We start from the raw sequence: 20150 nt of genomic DNA, 5'->3' as shown, positions 1-20150 counted from the left end.
GGAAAGAATCCAGTGTGAAACGCTGTGGCCAGCCAGCCAGGATGATTTTTGTGCTAAGGCGGAAAGAAAAGCCACCGACTTGCTCTGGGTACCCCTCACATAACGGGGCACATCCGTGCTGGCCCCCACCCCCGCTCAGACACACGTGCTCGCACGGCGTGAGCGGTTCCACTTGAAGGGGACCGGCGGCACCACTGGGTTCTGGTGGACTGTTGCGCTGTCTGGGTTGTTTACAAGTCTGTGGTCTTGAGAGTTTGGAGAGAACGTATGGTGGAAAGAACCAGGACTGTGGCATGTGAATCAGTGGTTGCGTGGCTCTGAGCCTCGGCTGCTGCCTCACAAGGTCCTTGGCCTCCCCGGGTGGCCCTGAGGAGTCCTGGGGTGGGATTGCGTGGGTTTCCTTGAATTCTGGCTCTGCCGCCTGCGACCTGTGTGACCTCAGCCAAGTTATTATTACTGAACCTCCCTGTGCCTCAGTGTCCTCATCTGTAAATTATGAGAACTCGGCATAAATTGGGATAACAGTAGCACCACTGCTTCGTACAGGGTTGCCATGATGATAAAATGAGGCTGTGTGTTCCGTGCTTAGAAGAGTGTCTCATGCATAACAGGCACTTAAAGAAAAAAAAAATCTTTGCTGTTGTTAGGATCATTGCTTTAATAATACTAATAACGCTAAAACGGTAATACTAAAACAGATGGACCCTCTGTTCGGCCCGTGAAGTTACATTGTCTTTGCAAAAAGACCATGTGATAAGCGAGTTGTTTTAATGTATTTTTCCCTGGTCTTTTTCCCAGAAAGATTTGAGGTGATTTGTAAGAATGCACCCAATGCAATAATGCTTTAACACGGCCTGAGAAAGCAGGACCGCAGGCCGTTCGGGAAGAGATCTCCACTCTGTCCACGCATGCCTTCCTCGCACAGGGGAGGCTGTGGGCCCAGCTTCAGGAGGCGCCTGCATGGAGTGTGAGGGGCAAGGGCCGGCCCCACAGGTCCTCGCAAGGTGGTGGTCCACACCCCAGGGAAGGCGCAGGAGCTCGAGTCTGCATCCGCCTTGGGAGGCCCTTGGTCACAGTGATGCGGTGCCGCCCCCGATCATCACCCTCTCACTGTCGCCCCCACCCACCCACCCAGCTGGTCCCTAGTCCAGCTCTAGGAGAGGCGCTGAAGAACACTGGGGGGGCGCTTCCCACTGAGACAGACATGGGCTTCAAAAGATCAGAGCTCCACCTGAGTGGCCCTCCTTTTCCACAATTCAACCACGGTCCCACTGGCATTTAGGCAGCCCCGCCAGCCTTACGCTAGGCCCAGGGCCGTCCAGACATCTCATCCCTGCCCTGAGGAAAGACACCCCATCCCGAATCCGTGCGGCCTGGGACCCAGTCTCATATAGAGCGGCAGGGGCGTAGCCGTAGATATGGGGCATCGCCTTTGCTAAGGAAGCCTTGGGCATGCGTAGAAGAGGACCTTGAAGGATAACTGGGGGTCACTAGGTAGCACCGGGAGAAGGACAGGCGATCCTGGTGGAGAGACTGTCAGGATGTCGGCTGGAGGGGTGGCTGAGGGGCTCGCGGGAGAGCCGTGGGGCTGCGGCGGGAGGCTGGGCCCAGGCCTGGTTGGGGAGCTTCCCGCCCGCGGCCATCCAGGCCGAGGCAGTTGGCTGCCCCGTGTGCAGCAGCTCCTGAAACCGGCCTGGTGGCTGTGCGAAGCCCTCAGGAGCCAGTGCACGTAACTTAGACCCAGTGAGTTTTCTGCCTCTGGCTTCTTAAAGGTGCTTGTGTATCGTGCCCTATCCCTCGGGGGCCAGCCCTTCATTAAGAGGAGTGGGTGGCTTAGAAAGACCCCAGCTTCTCTCAGCGCAGACACAGGTGATGCGGTCGCTCCCGGCCAGGGAACAGTTAATTTAATTAGGCTCCAAGCACCTGGTTCGTCCCCTTCGGGAAGCGTAGGGTTACATGTGGACAACAGGAGCCTTGTGTGTGCCCCTGGATGACCCACGTGTAGTGATTTCAATTTCCCCTTTCAGTTTGTCTTCTCTTTGTCCTGCCCCCTCCTGACCCTTCTTTAGAAAACGCTTCTGGCTTCTTACTCCAGCCTGCAAGCTTCTAGAAGGCAAAGCTTCGGGGTATGAATGGCTGAAACCCAGCCCAGGAAGTTTGCCTTTGTTTATTATTTATCTCTGGGGTGGTTTGGGGCACCTGCCTAAGAAAAGAGCGGCGGGAGGCTTATTGTTTCTTGAGAAAGCTCTTTGTTGTTAATGGCACATGAAAAATTGATTTCTAGGCAGAATAAAACATGTGTTGATCAGAAACGCTTTCCTAATGTTGGCAGCTTCCCATGTGTTGGACCCTCAGCGATGAGACCCGGCTGGCAGTGTGTGACTCTCAGGAGCCCGTGCCAGTGGCCCGAATCGGAGGGGCACGGTTCGCACACGTTATGATGTTGCCAAAATTCGGAGATTGCTTCCTACACTTGTTGTGTACATTTAACAGTGTTCTCCTTAAAAGCGCATTTTATAATTCGCAGTCTTCAAGTGAAGAAAACGGTCTGAACTTGTACTTAAAGAATATTGTTCTCAGAGTCCAATGATAGCTTAATTAGAAGAGAGGCCGGATCTGAAACACGAGGAGGGCCGGTGGCCCTGGGGTCAGGCTGTGCTGGGTGGTGGCGCTGGCAGTGGCGCTGGCCCCTGCCCACAGCGCAGAAGTCGGGGTGGGCAGGCAGGGACCGTGCAGACCCCGAGTTCCCCCCGATTCTCTTCCTTTCTCACCCCCTCTCCTCGGAGCCCCACTGGAAGGGGGAGTGGGAGCGGGAGCCCCTCGCCTTGCCGGCCCAGCGGGGCCTGTGCTCTGGAATCGCTGGGTCAGAGTCTGGAACTCAGAGTCCAGTTCTGCCCTGCCCCCCACCTAGCCGCCTGTGTGAGGCGCTTCCCTGCCCTTGGGTTTTCCCGTCTGCACGGTGGGGAGGGTGGGGTCCTGCAGGGTGAGCAAGGTCCCCTGGGCTCCCCCTCGCTTCCTCAGGCAAACCCTCTGAGTGGGTTTACAGGGCGGGGTGAGGTGTCCCCAGTGCGGGGCACCCACACTCGGAGAGGCGTTACATCAGTTCACTTGGAAACTCTGCTTCCAGGGCCCAAGGTGTTTCTGGTGACAACTAAGGTCCTGGTAACAGAGCTGCCGCTGGGCTGGGACTTCCCTGGTGGTCCATTGGCTAAGACTTCGTGCTCCCAGTGCAGGGGGCCCGGGTTCCGTCCCTGGTCAGGGAACTAGATCCCCCATGCCACAACTAAAGATCCCACATGCCACAACTAAAGATCCCACATGCCACAACTAAAGATCCTGTACGCCGCAAATAAGACCTGGCACAGCCAAATAAATAAATATTTAAAAAAAAAAAAAGTTGCTGCTGGGCAGTTGTGGGGAGGACTTTGTTTCCTCCACCCTGATCAGGGGGGTGGGGCTGGGGGGGGGGGTTCCCTCATCTCCCATAGGCTCCGGAGGCCGCCTGGGCCCACGTTCACGGCTGGGTCCTCAAGTGCATCCTTCTTAAACCTGGGAGTCTGGGGAGGAGGTGGGAGGGAGGCTTTAAGAAGTTTTATGAAAAACAGTTTGCCGGGGCTTGCCATCACATTTAAAGCGGCCCACAGGCACTGCTCCACCTGGCCGAGGACTCCAGCGCACAGATGCTTCTCTCTTCTACCCTCCTCGGGGTGGGGGCGGGGGGAGCCTGGGGCCGGCTCTTCAGTCCCATCACAGTGCCTCTCCTTTCCTCCACTCACGTGTCAGCTCCGTCCACCTCCTAGACCATCGAATCCCTGCAATCCCCCTCCCATCCCCATCAGGTCCGCGTCACAGCCCTCGCCACTCTCAGGATGGCTCCTCGTGCCTTGTCTGTTTCCAGCGACTGGAGCGTGCTTTGGGAGAGCAGGGCCGTGCCCGTGCATCTCATCTGCCGCTGAATCCATGGCACCTGACAGGCGCCTGGGGTGGGCACTCAGGATCTACTGAGGTAGGTGTTGTAGCCCCCAGTTCTGAGGTTTAGGAAGGTTACACTCAGCCAGGAAGTGGCAGACCAAGGATTCGAACTTGTGTTTGATTTTGAGTTCGGTGTTTTCCAGAATGCCACCCTGTAGGTTGTGTTTCTGACACAGGCATGTGTGTCACTGAAAGCACTCTCCTTATTTTCTTTTTTAATTTTTATTAGAGAAAAGCGGGGAAGGTTTGGGGCCTTGGAAAAAATAAAAGGAACGGATTGTAAGCAGAGACCTCTGCTGGCCACGGGGAGGGAGCCCCGGCATCCTGATACTTTGCTGTCTGCCGGGAAGTGGGGCCAGCCAGCACTCTGCCCAGCCATGGTTTCAACAACGTTACTCATCTGAGTGTGCGACCCAGCGAACACGGTCTGTTTTCGATTCTTATCTCTCTGGTGGCGGGCTCTCAGCCAGCGGGCAGATCAAAAGACGGAATGTGTTCATTTGGCCATTTTTTTAAAAAACCGAGGTACAAGGGTGCATTTCTTAAAGACGAGGGCGCCGTGGATTAGATTATCCATGGAGTTGAACTGGTCTGGCTTTTGTGCTTTTTTAAGGGTTCATCTCAAGTTTCTTTTTCTGGTTGAACAATTTTTTTCAACATTAATAACTAATGGAGAAGGGGAAGAGGCAAAGTAGAACCATATGGCGGCCCAAACACAAACCTCACTTGTGGCCGGAAACTTCTGATTTGTATCTCTTTTCATGTGATCAGCTGTTGGGCTAGATAGTAGAAAAGGATTCAGTTTGAGGCAACAGCAAGAGTGAATGTAATTTTTATTTAGTTATTTTGTATAGCTTTTTAAAAAATTTATTTATCTGGCTGCGTCGGGTCTTCGTTGCGGCGTGTGGGATCTTTAGCTGTGGTGTGCGGGACCTTTAGTTGCGGCATATGAACTCTTAGCTGCGGCATGCGGGATCTAGTTCCCCGACCAGGGATCGAACCCGGGCCCCCAGCATTGGGAGTGCAGAGTCTTAGCCACTGGACCACCAGGGAAGTGGAAGTCCCTGTAATTTTTATTTTTTTAACCCAGATATACTGTATGTCACATGTCTTTTCTTAGACATTGGCTAGTAGCTGTGTGACTTGGGGCAAATTACTTCTCTAAGGCCCTATTTTGCCACCACCACCCCCCCCCTTTTATTTATTTGGCCACACCATGCGGCATGTGGGATCTTAGTTCCCCGACCAGAGATTGAACCCGTGTCCCCTGCAGTGGAAGCGCGGAGCCCTAACCACTGGACCACCAGGGAATTCCCTCGCCCTTCTTTAAAATAGGGACAGTAATCATATCTATATGCAGGGCTGTTTTGAGGATTAAAGGAGGCGATGCAGGCTCTTTTCTCCCTGGCTGCTTGAAGATCAGCCACCATCATGCCATCATGAACAACACAGTAACTATCCGGACCAGGAAGTTCATGACCACCCGACGACTTCAGCGGGAACAAGTGGTCACTGATGTCCTTCATCCTGGGAAGGCAACAGTACCTAAGACAGAAATTTGGGGAACGCTAGCCAAAATGTACAAGACCACACCAAACGTCATCTTTGTGTTTGGGTTCAGAACCCATTTTGGTGATGGCAAGACAACTGGCCTTGGCATGATTTACGATTCCTTGGGTCACACGAAGAAGGATGAGCCCAAACACAGGCTTGCAAGACATGGCCTGTACGAGAAGACCTCAAGAAAGCAGCGAAAGGAACGCACGAGCAGAATAAAGAGGGTCATGGGGACTGCAAAGGCCAGTTTGGTGCTGGCAAAAGGAAGTCAGCTGGAGATTGGACAGCAGAAGGAGTAAAGATTCTGCGGTGTTTGTGCAGATTTTTCGTGAGAGAATTAATAAACTAAGGCCTTTTACATGAAAAAATTAATAAATAAAAAAATCAAGGCGGCGACGCAGGTAGAGTTTACGTAGTGCAGCGCCTGGCACCCCCGCCCCCTCCTGGTGTCTGTCTCTTTATTCTCGGTATCGTTAAGGGGTCACCTGAGGCAGTAGCTCGTGGCATGCTAGCCTCTCTCCTGCCTTCTACCTTCTGGGTTTTTTCCTCTTCCTGCCCTACTTCGCTTTATTCCTGTTTCACCCGATCTTTCCTGTGGCCCCGTGGGCGCTCGTCAGCCAGGTAGGGGTGCCCGTGGTGAAGGGCGAGGCAGTTCCTGCTCCCTGGGGTGTGGCCACAGAGTGGCAGTGGAGAGACCGACGGAGGCGTGAACTTCACCACCAGAACGACAGGAACGCTGTCTTGGCCAATGCAACGTTGTTTATTATTCCACGTCACTTGGAATTAGGTTTAAATCCCCCCAACAGCTTGGATTGGTCTGACACCTTTGGTGTTATCTGAACATTCCTTACAAAGGCTGTTAAGCAGGTCAGATGGGCAGTTTGGACAGAAACCGTCCAGCCCTCGGGTGGTCGACACCAACCACATGTTCTCGCCAGAGGCCCTCCTTGGGTCCCGAGGCAGCAGAGCCTATGACACTCACACCCTGAAGTGAACTCCCGGCTTTGTTTGGACCTGTCCTTTCATTTAAATCGCTGTGCAAACTTGTGATCCATGAGACTTAATGTGATTTCTTCCACTGTTCTAAGCATTTGACGTGACTAGGAGGTGGGGTGGGGTTGGGTCTGTACTGTGACCCTAAATCATAGGATTGATACCCACTTACACCAACACGCCAGAGCACCCACCAGTGTGCGTGTCACTGGCCTGGGTCTGGAGGACCGGCCTCCGCGGGCACCGAGTCAGCGCTCAGTGAAGAGTGTTAAGTCTCGAGGAAGGAGTAACCTGATAGTTGAGGCCAGTGTTAGAACAGCCGTCCCCAGAGCATTTAGGATTCAGTTGATACCATCGTCACTGCAGGAATTCCAAAGAAGGTGACATCTTGATAAGGAAGTTGGAGTTACGGCTGGGCCCTGAAGGGTGTTAGGGTTTAAGACTATATGGGGGATAGGTTTCCAGATTTAACAAACAATATACGTCGTGTGTAAACTGGAGACATACTAAAACATTATTCATTATGTGTCTGAAATACAAATTTAACTGGCCAATGCATTATTTTATCCAGCAGCCCTAAGTGGAGAGGATTTTTAAGTGGAAGAACGCATGTGCAAACTCACATGTCTAGAAGCACTGAGTAGGACAGTGTGGTGGTTTGAGAGGGTTCAGGCAGAAGCGCAGGGGTGGGAAGGGGTGGGATGGGGTGGGAGTGAGACAAATTGGTGGTGGTGCCAGATCATGACTAATGCACCCTTGGCAGCTGCTCTGGTACGAATCTGCGAGCACACCGTGTAGTCCACACTTCTCGTTCCACATGACGACAATAACGTTATTTTTACAGAGCATTTTATCTTTGATCAAAGAAACAGGACTGGTGGAGGGAAACAGAATACAAGGATATGGCCCAACTTGGGAGTTTATCCAAAAGGCGAAAATTGTACCTGCTGGGGTGGAGAATCATCCAGCCATATCACAACCAGGTGCTTTTCGTGGTGGGGCAAGTCATCTGTCATTCATGAGCTCTCTGTGTTTTTCTGTGCACAGCCGTAGCTTTGTGAGTTACAGTTCAGATGTATGTTTTCCTTAGGTTGGTTAGAACCTGGCCGTAGATCTTGAAAAGTCCAGGCACAGATCTTCAAGGGTGGCTGGATCTGGGCACTCAGGTACTATCTCCACGGCCCTGCAGTGCTCAGAAATGCAGGGAGGTACTCTCCCGATGCCTGCTGCAGCCCAGGCCCTGCACCCCCAGCCCAGCTGCCCTGGCAGAAAGGAGGTGAGCCGTGTATCCCTCCATCGCCCCTGGAGAAGACTCTTCCCTGCATATGCCAGGGGCTGAGGCCCTCTCGCTGCCCATGGCTGGTGGTGGAGTAGAGATCAGCCTTGCCCAACCATATGGAGTGAGGAGCTTTGTGACCAGAAGAATAGGAAAGGAGGCTGGGCAGGCAACAGGAGTGGCCATTGATGACAGCTGGTACCACGGATCAACCCCTTGCGCTGCTGCCTTAATCTGCGTTGTCTGTGCTTCGAAGGACATGAGTTACAAAGTGGGGTGTGGAGGGGGGGTGGAGTCCCTCCTGCTCCCTTATGCTGGCCTTGAAAGTACCCAGATCTACTTGGACAGGTAGGGAGGGCTGGATCCCATTTTCTAGAAAAGTGGCTGCCACATTTTTTGATTTCACAGGCCAGAGACATTTAAAAGAGAAGAGGAGGAATAGGTCATTGGTTGTGAACCTTTAGAACAAAAACAAAACCTATCGTTTCATCAAGTTACAGACACCTTAACAGAAACAACCCAAAAAGGGGGCATTCTCAAAGGATGAATACGTTTAACCATATGAAGAACCTAATAGTGTCTTGATTAGAGGCTTTCTTTTTTTTTTTTTTTTTTTTTTTTTTAATTTTATTTATTTATTTATTTATTGGCTCTGTTGGGTCTTCGTTTCTGTGCCAGGGCTTTCTCTAGTTGCGGCAAGCGGGGGCCACTCTTCATCACGGTGCGCGGGCCTCTCACTATCGCGGCCTCTCTTGTTGCGGAGCACAGGCTCCAGACGCGCAGGCTCAGTAGTTGTGGCTCACGGGCCTAGCCGCCCCGCGGCATGTGGGATCCTCCCAGACCAGGGCTCGAACCCGTGTCCCCTGCATTAGCAGGCAGATTCTCAACCACTGCGCCACCAGGGAAGCCCCTAGAGGCTTTCTTTACCTGAATTATTTGCACTGAAGCAGTGAGGCTCTTACGGTGGCCCAGCAGCCATCTGTGTCTGGTGCAGCTGACCTGCTGTGCTTCCCAGATGAACAACCTCGGGCCCAGCCCAGGTCTGCGTGTCTAGTTAACCGCTGAGCAGGGGCTCGAACCCAGGTCTCTGAGTTCTCAGTCTCGCGCTGCCGCCGTGCTCCTTGGGGTCGTATAGTAACACAGACGCCAGGACTTTCACTGAAGCTCCCGCTCTGTCTGCCTGCTGCTCTGGGACCACGTCACAGGTCGTGTTCCTGGTTGGGGCCACGGTGAAGTTGTCACTGGTGTCCATCACAGTTTAGTTCTTGACTACACACTCTTTGGGTGAAGATCCTTGCTACACACCAATTTATTAAGTTAAAAATAAAGCCGATTGGCATTTGGGAGGCTCCGTATTGTAAAACTCCTCCCTTCCTCCTTCCCACATACGTCAGGCACTTGCTCTGTGTCAGGCACCGCCCTGGGCACTGAGGATTCAGCGGTGAACAGGATCTAAAGCCCTCGCCCTGGTAAAACCTACGTTCTAGGGAGAGAGGCATGACCACAAATAATTAAAAAATCATTTCAGTTAGTATAAGTGCTGGGAAGAAATTATTGAAACACTTTCGATCCGTGGATTAGTCTCTTGGATAGGAGTGAAGTCAAGCCTGTTTTATACTAAATCCCATTATCTTATAAGCTTCTTCTGTTGGGGGACTTAGCCACCCGCAACAGGACTGGCAGGAGAAGGGCAGCATGGCTCTGGGCAGAACTGGATCTCAGTGGTGCATGTTCATCCAGTGCCTGGGGCAGTACAGCAAATTCAGGTGCAGCCTAGGCTGGGGCTGCTGTCTAGGCCGGAGCTGCTGTCCAGGCCGGGGCTGCCGTCCAGGCCGGGGCTGCCGTCCAGGCTGGGGCTGCCGTCCAGGCCGGGGCTGCCGTCCAGGCCGGAGCTGCGGGCTGAGAATGACAGGCAGCAGTGGTGTTGGGGACCGAGGGGAAGCAGGGGCCTCAGTGCGTCGGTTCCTCATGTGCACGCGTTGCCCCGCACTGGACGCTTTGCTGGGTACTGAATGCATCATCGTCACATGCAATCCCCAACCGGGTTGGTTTTTCTTATCCCCACTCTACAGGTGAGGAAATGCAACTTGGTAGAGAAATAAAGTGACTTGCCCCAGGCCAGGAGGCCAGTGAGTCGTAGAGTCAGGAAGTCTCACTTCAGAGCGTGTTTGCTTGGTCTTTACTATACTCCAGGATAAATTAGGCCAGTAGTGTCAGGGCCCCAGCCAGTTAGAATGGGGTTCTAGGCAAAAGTCAGGGCCCAACAGGTAAGCCAAGGAATCAGCCCAACAGAATAGTGATGCCAGGGAAAGGCTGTAACGTGATAGGCGGGCACATAGGTGCCCAGGGCCCTTGCACTTGGCCAACGACAGGAAAGCAAGGCCACTTCAAATCCCAGCTGCCTTGGGTGGAAGCTGTTAAAATCTTCCTTGCCTTGATCTGGACCTTTTTTTCCAGGCGAAGGGTTCCACAGCTGAACAGGGGTTGGGTGCGAGGGGGTCATTTCCCAGCAGAGTGTGCCTTTGGCGTGTGCTCTTCTTCCTCTCAGCTGTCCGTTAAACCAGAGTTCCGGTCAGAGGGGGAGACTTCTCTCTCTACTGCTTTCTTCTTGTGTGGGCGTTGGGCAACCTCACGACTCCGGGCCTCAGTTCTCTAATCTGTAAAACGGGGAAAATAACTACTTCACAAGATGAATGTGAGCTTCCGGTAGACAGTATGCCATCTGTAAAGGGCCCAGCATAGTGCATGATCTGTGGCAGACGCTTGGTATTCTCAGCACCAAACTAACTGAAAACAGCCCCATTTTGTTTGTATGTCTTTCTACTTGGGGAGGTGAGTACACAGATGGGTGTTGCATCCAGAAGGAGTTCTGAAATAAGCACGTTGTAGACAGGGGTTAATGGTGTGTGTGTCTCGGGGGGCTGGCTGCCCGGTGCTGCTCAGCGTATGAGAAACGGCTGTGAGTCACCAGGAAGGTCACCATCTCACAGGTGTGCCAGACGGCGCCTTCCAGGCGGAGTTCGGAGGCACCCCACCATCAGCAGAGATGCCTCGAGAAGCCCATGGCGGCTGGTGGTCTCCGAGGTGGCTGGGGCCCCGTCCGTGCCTCTCTGGTGGTGGCGAGGGTCTTCCGGCAGAGCACGGGAACTGCCGTGGCTGACCGCCCCTCTGCTGAGCTGCTCTTTGGGTGTCTTGCCACATGATTTAACTTTTCCATTTGGAAGGGTTATTGGTGCAGTTGGCAGCCGCTCGTTGGGTAAACGATATGGTGGGGCCTCCGTAAACCCGGGCCCATGAAACGAATAAGTCAGCACATTGAAAATACAGCATGGAAGTGACTCAAGCCTGAAGGAATCCATTTTGGAGAGCGCTGCCCTCCCTTCCTGGAATATTTCGGTGGAAATTGATGTTTGAGTTGGGAGGAGGAGGCCAGAGGCCTGCTTCCTAGCAGGGCTCTGTGTCCGATTCAGCAGCATCTGCCCTGGGATTCAGCCCTGCCCGCCCCCCACCCGAGGGCCCCCCTCCTCAGTGAGGGGCCCAGGAGGGTGAGCCTGAGCACAGCAGCTGGAGCTCGGCACCGTGGGAAGCTACCTTTGCAGCAGGTAGGGTTGACTCCGTCAGCCAACCTGGTAACGCTTGGCTGGGGTCCTGGAAAGTACTGGAAACTCCACCCAGCAGGAGAGCCTGTGGGAGCTCTCGGCACGGACTGGCTCTTCTTCTCAGAGCTCTCTGGACTCCTGTGTGTTTAAAGTGTTTACCTTCTTCTCGGGGCTTCAGCTTGTGCTTTGCCCACCAGAGACCAATACCAAGCACGTTCGTACGTTACTAGACCACCCTGGCGACCAGGTAATTAAAAGCTGCACGCAGTTTTGGAAGGAAGGCTGTATTGGAAATCACGCTCCACTGTAATTCAAGAACAGGTTTCTTTATAGAGGGACACAGTTGGTGTCAGACACATGTGGAAAAGAAAAGAACAGGCCCATGATTCTGGCAGGCTACCAAGGGCCAGATGTTAAATATGCTGACCACGGTGTGGCTACAGATGCCGTTAGCCAACCTGGGTCTGATGTGTTACTTTAACCTCTGTTCTGACTTTTCCTCTCTCTCTGCCAGGTCCCCAGTCTATGTGAAGATCTCCTGTCTTCTGTTGACCAGCCACTGAAAATCGCCAGAGACAAGGTGGTGGGAAAGGATTACCTTTTGTGTGACTACAACAGAGATGGGGACTCCTATAGGTGAGCTCCTGCCCCACGAATGCAGCAGGCATGCCGCGCCCGCCACAGCCGCTTGCCACTGCTGCAGCAGCTCAGGGACTACTGAGCTTTGACATCTGACAGCCCATCAGCCTTCTTTCTGCTTGTGCTTCTGCTAGGCTTTTCTCCTTCCCTCCCTCCCTCCCTCCCTCCCTTCTATCCATCATTCCATCCAGTCGACCAGAAGATGTCTGTGGAATACCCCCACTGGGCATTGGAGATGCAGCAGTGAACAAGAAGCCCCTGCCCTGGTGGGGCTTACAGTCTAATAGGAGAGGGATGTTGGTAAAAAAACAACAACAACAGGGACTTCCCTGGAGGCGCAGTGGTTGAGAGTCCGCCTGCCAATGCAGGGGACATGGGTTCGAGCCCTGGTCCGGGAAGATCCCACATGCTGCAGAGCAACTAAGCCCGTGTGCCACAACTACTGAGCCTGTGCTCTAGAGCCTGGATGCCACAAGTACTGAAGCCCGCGTGCCTAGAGACTTTGCTCCACAATAAAGAGAAGCCACCGCAATGAGAGGCCCACGTACCACAACGAAGAGTAGCCCCCAGTCGCCGCAACTAGAGAAAGCCCGCACTCAGCAACAAAGAGCCAACACAGCCAAAGATAAATTAATTAATTTAAAAAAGAACCTCCAGCAAGCTGCTTCATTAAAATCACATCAAATCCTGCAAAGGAGAAGGTCCAGGGTGTGTCCATGACAGGAATCCGAGCCCAGGGAGGGCCTGCGTGCTTAAGGGCATGTGAATGAAGCTCGTCTGTCTGATGTGCAGCTCTCCTTTCTCTCTCCATCACCCTGTCAAGGGCTGTGAATAACTAAGTCGACTTGCATCCCTGCCCTGGGTGATCCATGGTCTAGAACAGGAGGTGCACCCAGGAGCTGATTACTGTGTGACGTGATTCCTGCAGCCAGGGCCAGGCTTATTGAGGGTAGCATAGCGAAGGCCGAGGTTGACTCCAGGAAGACTTCCCGGAGGAGATGATGCCCGAGCTAGGTTTTTAAGGGTGCCTAGGAGTTCTTCATATTAAAAAAGACTGGGAATCCCTACACCCATCCACTATTCCTGTGATGGATGGCTGCAGTCAGTACCTTGGAGAATGGTGGAGGAATGCCGTAGGCTATAGGTTTTTTTAGAAGCCGCAGAACCTGGGCTGAGTCTTAACGCTTTGGCCTCATGCTCTTTTGGGGGAGGGGTTGGGGCCTGAGAAATGAAAGTAGGAGAAATTGGCTGGAGGTAGCCGACATGGGCTCCAAACCAGCACTGCCCCCTTGAGCAGACGGGAACTTTGACAAATTACTTATTGTCTCTGGACTCTAGTTCTCTCATGTATTAAGTGGAGGCTGATAGTGTTCATTCTTCTAACAGGATGCTCAGTGACACGTTGCTGTGAGCAGGCACTCGTGTGTCAGACACTGAGTCACTCTTCTGTGGCGCTTGTGTCCTAGTGAGGAATCCAGAGAGTCAGCAGCTGCATAAACAGAATATATTGTTGAAGAGCAAATAAAGAAAATAATGGAAGACCAGGGGAGGGAGAGGCGGAGAGGTAAACAGGAAAGGCTCTGGCGTTGGCGGTCAAGTGTGAAATGAGACTTAAGGGTGAGGAGGTTCAGTCCCGCGCAGGTCTGGGAGAAGAGTGTCCCCTTTAAAGGCCTTGGGTGGGGTGAGCTGTCAGGATGGAGCCTGGCAGGGAGGCCCGAGTGGGAGACAGCAGTGAGGGGAGGCCAGGGCTAGGAGGGGAGGCCAGAGGCCTTGAAGGCCAGGGCCACAGGGCTTGGCTCGGGGCACTTGGGGGCTGAAAGAAATAACACGTGTGAAGGGCTGAACAGCACAGAACTTGGGAGAAATTACAAAGAATTCATAGTATTTAGACAAGACTAGACGACTGTCATGTGATCACGTCCCTTTCCTAGTTTCAAATGGAGGTCAGGTAAAGAATGTATTTTGGTCTAACCTAGACTGGAGACTAGAGCGGAGATGGGGAGAGGTAGTCGGGTTTGAGGCAAGTTTTGAAAGTAGAGCCAGCAGTGTTTGCAGGTGCGGGGGTGGGGCGGATGAGCAGCTGGAAGGTGGGGTCACTGACTGTCGAGGTGAGGAAGGCTCTAGGCAGGACTGGTTTGGAGGCATTTTAGGCTTCAGATGCCCACCGGGTGGACGTGGGGAGTCAGCTAGGCTGTGGGTAGTCTTGAGTTCCCGGAGGTCTGTGTGGAGATGGAGGTGCAGAGGTGGGCATCCAGCTCCAAGGTGGTGAGACAAGCCCTGAGGCAGATCAGGCTCAGCCTGGGAGGGCCAGCCACTGTCCGGGTTGTGGGCAAAGGGCCAGGTCTAGTCCTCACCAAGGGAGAGGTCCCTGAGGGTGCCACGTGGGCTGACAGGCCAGGGAGCCCACGGCCAAAGGATGAGTGGCTTCACCAGGCATGGGGTTCAGGGGAGGCACCCTGCAAGAGGGGGGCCTGGAGCTGAGTCTTGCTTCTTCAAGATTGTCGTCGTATTTCTTTTTTCCACCTGAAAATTTGGGCTTGCTGTGTGAGGCAACTGTTGCCCAGCAGCCTGTGGAAGGCTGGAATCATTTCCAGTCCATGCCCAGGCCAGGCTTTCCCAGGATGTGGTACCTCCAGGTCGCCCTGCTGGCTCCCACCTGCATTCCTGGGGCTCCGTAGGGGGCCTGGGGGTCTTCAGCTGAAGAGGAGCCCAGGGTGTCAGGGCACAGGGCTTTCCTTTTTTTCTCTTCTCGGTATAAAACGTCAAGGTCTTCTGAGTTTCTCCACACATTTCTGGCCTGTGTCTGATCGTTCGCTTAAATAAGATCCTTATGGTGTGACGGTTTGCCAGCAGCACTGTTTGAAACCTGTTAGCCGAAACAAAAAGCATTCTCTGAGGGAAATGAAAGGCCTGACTTTTGAAATCTAAGCGTTCCTGTCCATCTGTCTTTTTTCAAATGGCCTCCATTTAAGCTCTTAAATGTGTTCTGAGTGCCCCTTCCACTCAGGATATTCTGGGTAATGTTATGATTTTTCCCCCAGCTACAATTACCCCGGCTCCAGGACTAACGGCTTGAAATGCTGTCGTCTGTGAGCAGGGAGAGATGTGTCTTGAAAATTCCAGACCCCCAGTCTTCAAGAGAGATCGGCTCTTATGTCTAATCAGGTCGCCTTTAAATGAAAGCCAGTAGGGGTGGGACTTCCAGGCCCCCAGGACAGCAATGGCTCTGTAACCGTGGAAACGAAGGTCAGACCCCGGAGTGTGCTGAGGAGAGTCTTGGGGTCTTGAGGAGCCGGAGGGCAGGTGGGGAGTTTCGGTTCTCCCGCTCAGATTCCTCTGCACTCCCCTTGGTGAGTGGAGGTGAGGTACCAAGCCTAGTTTACAAATAAATAGTGGTGGTGACAGCACTCTGCAACTTCATCTTTGTCTCTGGATCTGGCAAGAGGTCTTCGTTGATTTTCTTTTTTCTTTTTCTTTTTTTTTTTTTTTAAATGCTTAGGTGTCCCTCAGCCGAAAAAGCAGAAAGTTGCTCCCTCTCTGCTGGTTTGGAGGAGCACCAGCAGGATTGCCGGGTGTCCTTTCCTCCCCACCCCACGCTGGCAGGCTTCAGCCCACGAGCTCTGTGTTGGGTGCTGGGCCGCGAGGGCAGACTGCACAGGCTTCTGCCTGGAGCGCTCTCGTTGTCAAGGGTGGGGATGTGCTGCAGGAACCGACATCTGTGGGAGTGAGGGGACAGGCGGGGACAGGCGGGGGCAGGCGGGGACAGGCGGGGACAGGCGGGGACAGGCGGGGGCAGGCGGGGACAGGCGGGGGCAGGCGGGGGCAGGCGGGGGCAGTGGTCACTTCTGCTTTGTGTCGGGTGTGAGATCATTCACTCGTTCCTCTGCCTTTTTTTTTCTCATGAGCATGTGGGCGAGCACCAGGCACTGTTCCAGGCGCTGAGCAAACAGTGGAGAGCAAGACAGACACAGCTCTTGCCCTCTGGGAGCTGAGGTTCTAAAGTTGACTGTCTAAACGAATTCAAGTTCAGTAAAATTTAAAATTCGGTTCCTCGGTCACACAAGCACTCAGGAGCCACATGAAGCTCGTGGCTACCGTTTTGGACAGCGCAGATACAGGACATTTCTGTTGTCGTGGAAAGTTCTGTCGGGCAGCACTGTTCTGAGGGGTGAACGCAGCGATAACGGACGTGTCAGCCCTGCCCAGGGAGGGAGGGGCCTCGGGGAGCGTGAGAGGGTGCCCGGCGCCGGCTTCTCGCCTGCTCCTCGAGCCAGGTGGGGTCCTGGCTTGTCCAACAGCCCTTGGTTTGCTGTGGCCTGTGCACAACCCAGTGTGACCACAAGAGCTGGCTGCTGGTCGCGGGGCCGTGGGGAGCGTTTCAGCCCACTGCTGCACAGTCTCTCCCGACACTGGTGAGGGAGGTCAGGGGCTGGTGTGGAAAGAAGGGTTACCAAGCACCTCCTGCTTTGAGGTGGCCTGGGCAGCTGCTGCATGAGGCCCTTTTGGGACACCAAGCACAGCAACTCTTCCCCCACTTACCTTTGTGGACCAGCAGCCAAGAAAGGGGGGACCCCTGCCTGAGGGTGGCTGGGAGCGGAGGTCGCCCAGCTGACTTGACGTGACCTGCTGCAGTAGGTGCCAGGCATCAGTTACCGCGAAGAAAGACGTCTGTGCACAGAATTAGCTAAAACTGGGCTTCAGGAGGCGGTGATGCCTTTTTTCCCTTACCAGCAATCCCAAATCAGAAGGTTCTTTGGAGTCCTCAGTGATGGGAAGTGGTGTTGTCAGGGGGGGAAACGGGAGAGGCGGTGGGGTTTCTTACCGTGGACATGTCGAGGTGTTTATGCCCCACAATGTGAAGGACTTTGTCCGAATTCCATATTGTCCTCTCCTCCTTTCTTTTACCCTCTCACTTTGTTTTTTTTTTTTTTTTCTTTTCTTTTTTTTTGGCTGTGTTGGGTCTTCGTTGCTGTGCGTAGGCTTTCTCTAGTTGCGGCGAGCGGGGGCTACTCTTTGTTGCGGTGCACGGGCTTCTCATTGCTGTGGCTTCTCTTGTTCCGGAGCACGGACTCTAGGCACGTGGGCTCAGTAGTTGTGACTCACAGGCTCTAGAGCGCAGGCTCAGTAGTTGTGGCGCATGGGCTTAGTTGCTCCGCGGCATGTGGGATCTTCCCGGGCCAGGGCTCGAACCCGTGTCCCCTGCATTGGCAGGTGGATTCTTAACCACTGCGCCACCAGGCAGGGCCCCCCCCTCACCTTTTTAATTCTCTTTCTTTGAACCCCCAGCTCTGTGAACTCCACCTGCGGGAATTAATGAGTGGCTATTTACCTTATAACCCCCCTTCCAGCACTCTCTGTGATTAAATGCTTTCCTGATGTGGCAAAATACATTTTAAAAAATGCAGCAAGACTTTGGGCTGGAAAAAGTGAGACTGGTTCTCATTACTTCACAGTCTTCTTTGTGTGCGCAGCCCTTGGAGGCTGGAAGGCCGTCCTCTGTTCACAGGGAGAACTCTGTCCTTCAGGCTTTCTTACGTGTGGTCAGCCTGTCCCCATGGGGCTGGCTCTCTGCCTCTCTTGCTGCTTCCATAACTGACAGCTCTCTTCTTAAGCCTTAATCATGTAAGAAGATCTTTGAGGAGTAAGAGTTTCTCCAGAGCTGCCAGCAGGCCAGGGAGGAGAGAGGGGCCTCTATTGATCAAAACAATGGTGAGAACAAAGGAAAATGTTAAAAAGGGTGAGAAAGAAGTCACATTTGTTGAGCACTTACTATATGCCCGTCTCTAATCTAGGCACTTGATGTATCAATACTTTTCTCCTTTGCTCCTCAAAGCAGCCCTGTGGGTAGATAGTAGTCTCAGTTTGCACATAAGGAAAGGGAGGCTCAGAGAAGTCAAGACACCTGTTGGAGATGCACAGCTGGTGAGAGTTGGAGCCTGGGGTTCATACCCAGGTCAGATGGAATCTGAGCCGTTGCTCTGCAAACCTTGAGAAAGCCGTGTCTATGCCCAGGGCCTGTGGATAATGGCTTTTCCTCTGAAATTTCAGAAGCTGGGGCTTGGGCCGATGGCTCGCTGGAATGATTCATGTGATCTCCTTCTCCTTTTCCCCGCCAGGTCACCGTGGAGTAACAAGTATGACCCTCCTTTGGAAGACGGGGCCATGCCTTCTGCTCGGCTGAGGAAGCTGGAGGTGGAAGCCAACAATGCCTTTGACCAGTACCGAGACCTGTGAGTTATGGACGCCCTTTGCCCGGACGCCCTTTGCCCCGCAGCTCTTCTGATAGGTAGTTCATAGATGAAACGCGAGGCCAAGTCGTCTCCCTTAGACCTGCCACCTGGCTAGCCTAACTAGTAAAAGTTCTGAGCACCCCCAGCAGGGTGCTGGGCCCGAGTGTGGTCATCGGGTCAGTCGTGAGAGGCTGCTACCTTGCCCGGGCAGTGCTCTGCGTCGTGCCTCTCCGGAACAGCAGGTGCCATTGGGACAGCACCTCCTGTGTGCAAGACTCAGTGCCAGATATTTCATACACATCATCGTAAATCCTTAAATCCTCACAAATGTGGTCACTGTTTTAGTCCCCATTTCCCAGATGAAGAAATCAAAGTTCAGAAAGATTAAGGTGTTCGTCCAAGGCAAGAGGCAGAGTGGGGAATCAAACCCGGCTCCGTCTGTCTCCAGAGGCCCCTCTGGTTTTCACTGCACTGCCTGCCCTGACTCTGTTCTTACCTGGAGCTCAGGGCCCCTGCTCCCAGACGAGTCACCAGGGCGGGAGGAGTCGAGGTCCTTAAACAGTGGGCCTTGGGCAGCCACCTCTGAGCCAACAGTTTGCTGACTCCCGAGTTGTTGGGGGCCTCAGCCTGCACTTTGGGAAGCGTTTTCGCTGCGTCTGCTTTCTGCTTCCATGCAGTCCCTCCACGCCACCAGAAAGGTGGCCACTTCATTAATCCGCCTTGCAAGGAAAGGCTCCAAAGCAGGTTATCCTCTGAAGCGTTTTTTCTTAATCTGTAGAATCTCATTTTTAATTAAGTTCTGTATTGAAAATGTAACAAAACTGTAATACATGCAATGCTACCTCAGTACAAATTCAGTCATTTAGGGGAGGGCGTGGCATCCACTTCTGTAAAGGGCCAGATAGTAAACATTTTAGGCTTTACAGGCTACACAAGTCTCTATCACTTTTTCTTTGTTCTTTCTTTTTTATGTATATATTATCCTTTAAAAATGTAAAACCAGGGACTTCCCTGGTGGTGCAGTGGTTGAGAATCCGCCTGCCAGTACAGGGGACATGGGTTCGAGCCCTGGCCCGGGAAGATCCCACATGCCGCAGAGCAACTAAGCCCTTGTGCCACAGCTACTGAGCCCGCATGCCACAACTACTGAAGCCCATGCACCTAGAGCTCATCCTCCGCAACAAAAGAAGCCACCGCAATGAGAAGCCCACGCACCACAGCGAAGAGTAGCCCCCGCTCACCACAACTAGAGAAAGCCCATTCGCAGCAATGAAGACCCAATGCAGCCAAAAACAAATAAATAAATTAAAAAAAAAAAATGTAAAACCATCTCTTGAGCCTTGAGGGAGGTGGGAATTGGCCTTCGGTCTACAGGGTGCCCTCCCTGACCTGACCTAGGATATAGGCAAGAAAATGGAAATGAGAGAAACGAAGCATCTGAACGGCTGAAACCATTGTCTGAAAGCTGGTGTTGTTACGCTTCGAGAAGGAGTTTCAGGTCTCCATCTTGCAGACAGTTGGCGTGGTTTTCCAGTTTTTAGCAGATTTGATATAACGCATATAATAAAGAATTTACTTTAGAAGCTGGTTTGGGAGGAAAAGTGACACTTCTCAGTCTGACACACGGACAGACAAAAAGACCCACAACACACAAGCAGAAGCTCTGAGGAAACCATGAAAACATGGCCCTGAACATTTCGGTAGCCCCCGAATGCGTCGCTGTGTGACTCAGCTTTATCTGCGGTACCTGTCATGTGCCAGTATTGTATATACATTATCTTTAATCCTTTCAAGAACCTCTGGGGGAGATGATTTTCCCTTTTTTACAGATGAAGAGATTGAGGTTCCCAGGGGCTAAATGACTCACCACAGGAAACAGAGGCG

The 20150-nt window shown here is 53.0% G+C and overlaps 2 protein-coding genes across 3 annotated transcripts in view; both read left to right on the top strand.

Moving 5' to 3' along the window:
- The window catches only part of CAPZB (capping actin protein of muscle Z-line subunit beta), a 137501-nt gene that overhangs the window by 82954 nt on the left and 34397 nt on the right, over positions 1 to 20150 (top strand). For both annotated transcript variants that reach the window (XM_057546967.1, XM_057546962.1), the window contains exons 3-4: positions 11912 to 12033; positions 18153 to 18266. In XM_057546967.1, coding sequence (XP_057402950.1) covers positions 11912 to 12033; positions 18153 to 18266 — 236 coding nt within the window. The remainder of the gene's footprint in view (positions 1 to 11911; positions 12034 to 18152; positions 18267 to 20150) is intronic.
- On the top strand, positions 5412 to 5828 carry LOC130708811 (40S ribosomal protein S24-like). Its single transcript, XM_057552444.1, has one exon. The coding sequence runs from the start codon at positions 5412 to 5414 to the stop codon at positions 5826 to 5828; it is 417 nt and encodes a 138-aa protein (XP_057408427.1).

This window comes from Balaenoptera acutorostrata, chromosome 1 (assembly GCF_949987535.1).
Source record: "Balaenoptera acutorostrata chromosome 1, mBalAcu1.1, whole genome shotgun sequence".
In the NCBI taxonomy this organism is placed as follows: domain Eukaryota; kingdom Metazoa; phylum Chordata; class Mammalia; order Artiodactyla; family Balaenopteridae; genus Balaenoptera; species Balaenoptera acutorostrata.
This window is presented reverse-complemented; position numbering and strand designations above follow the sequence as displayed.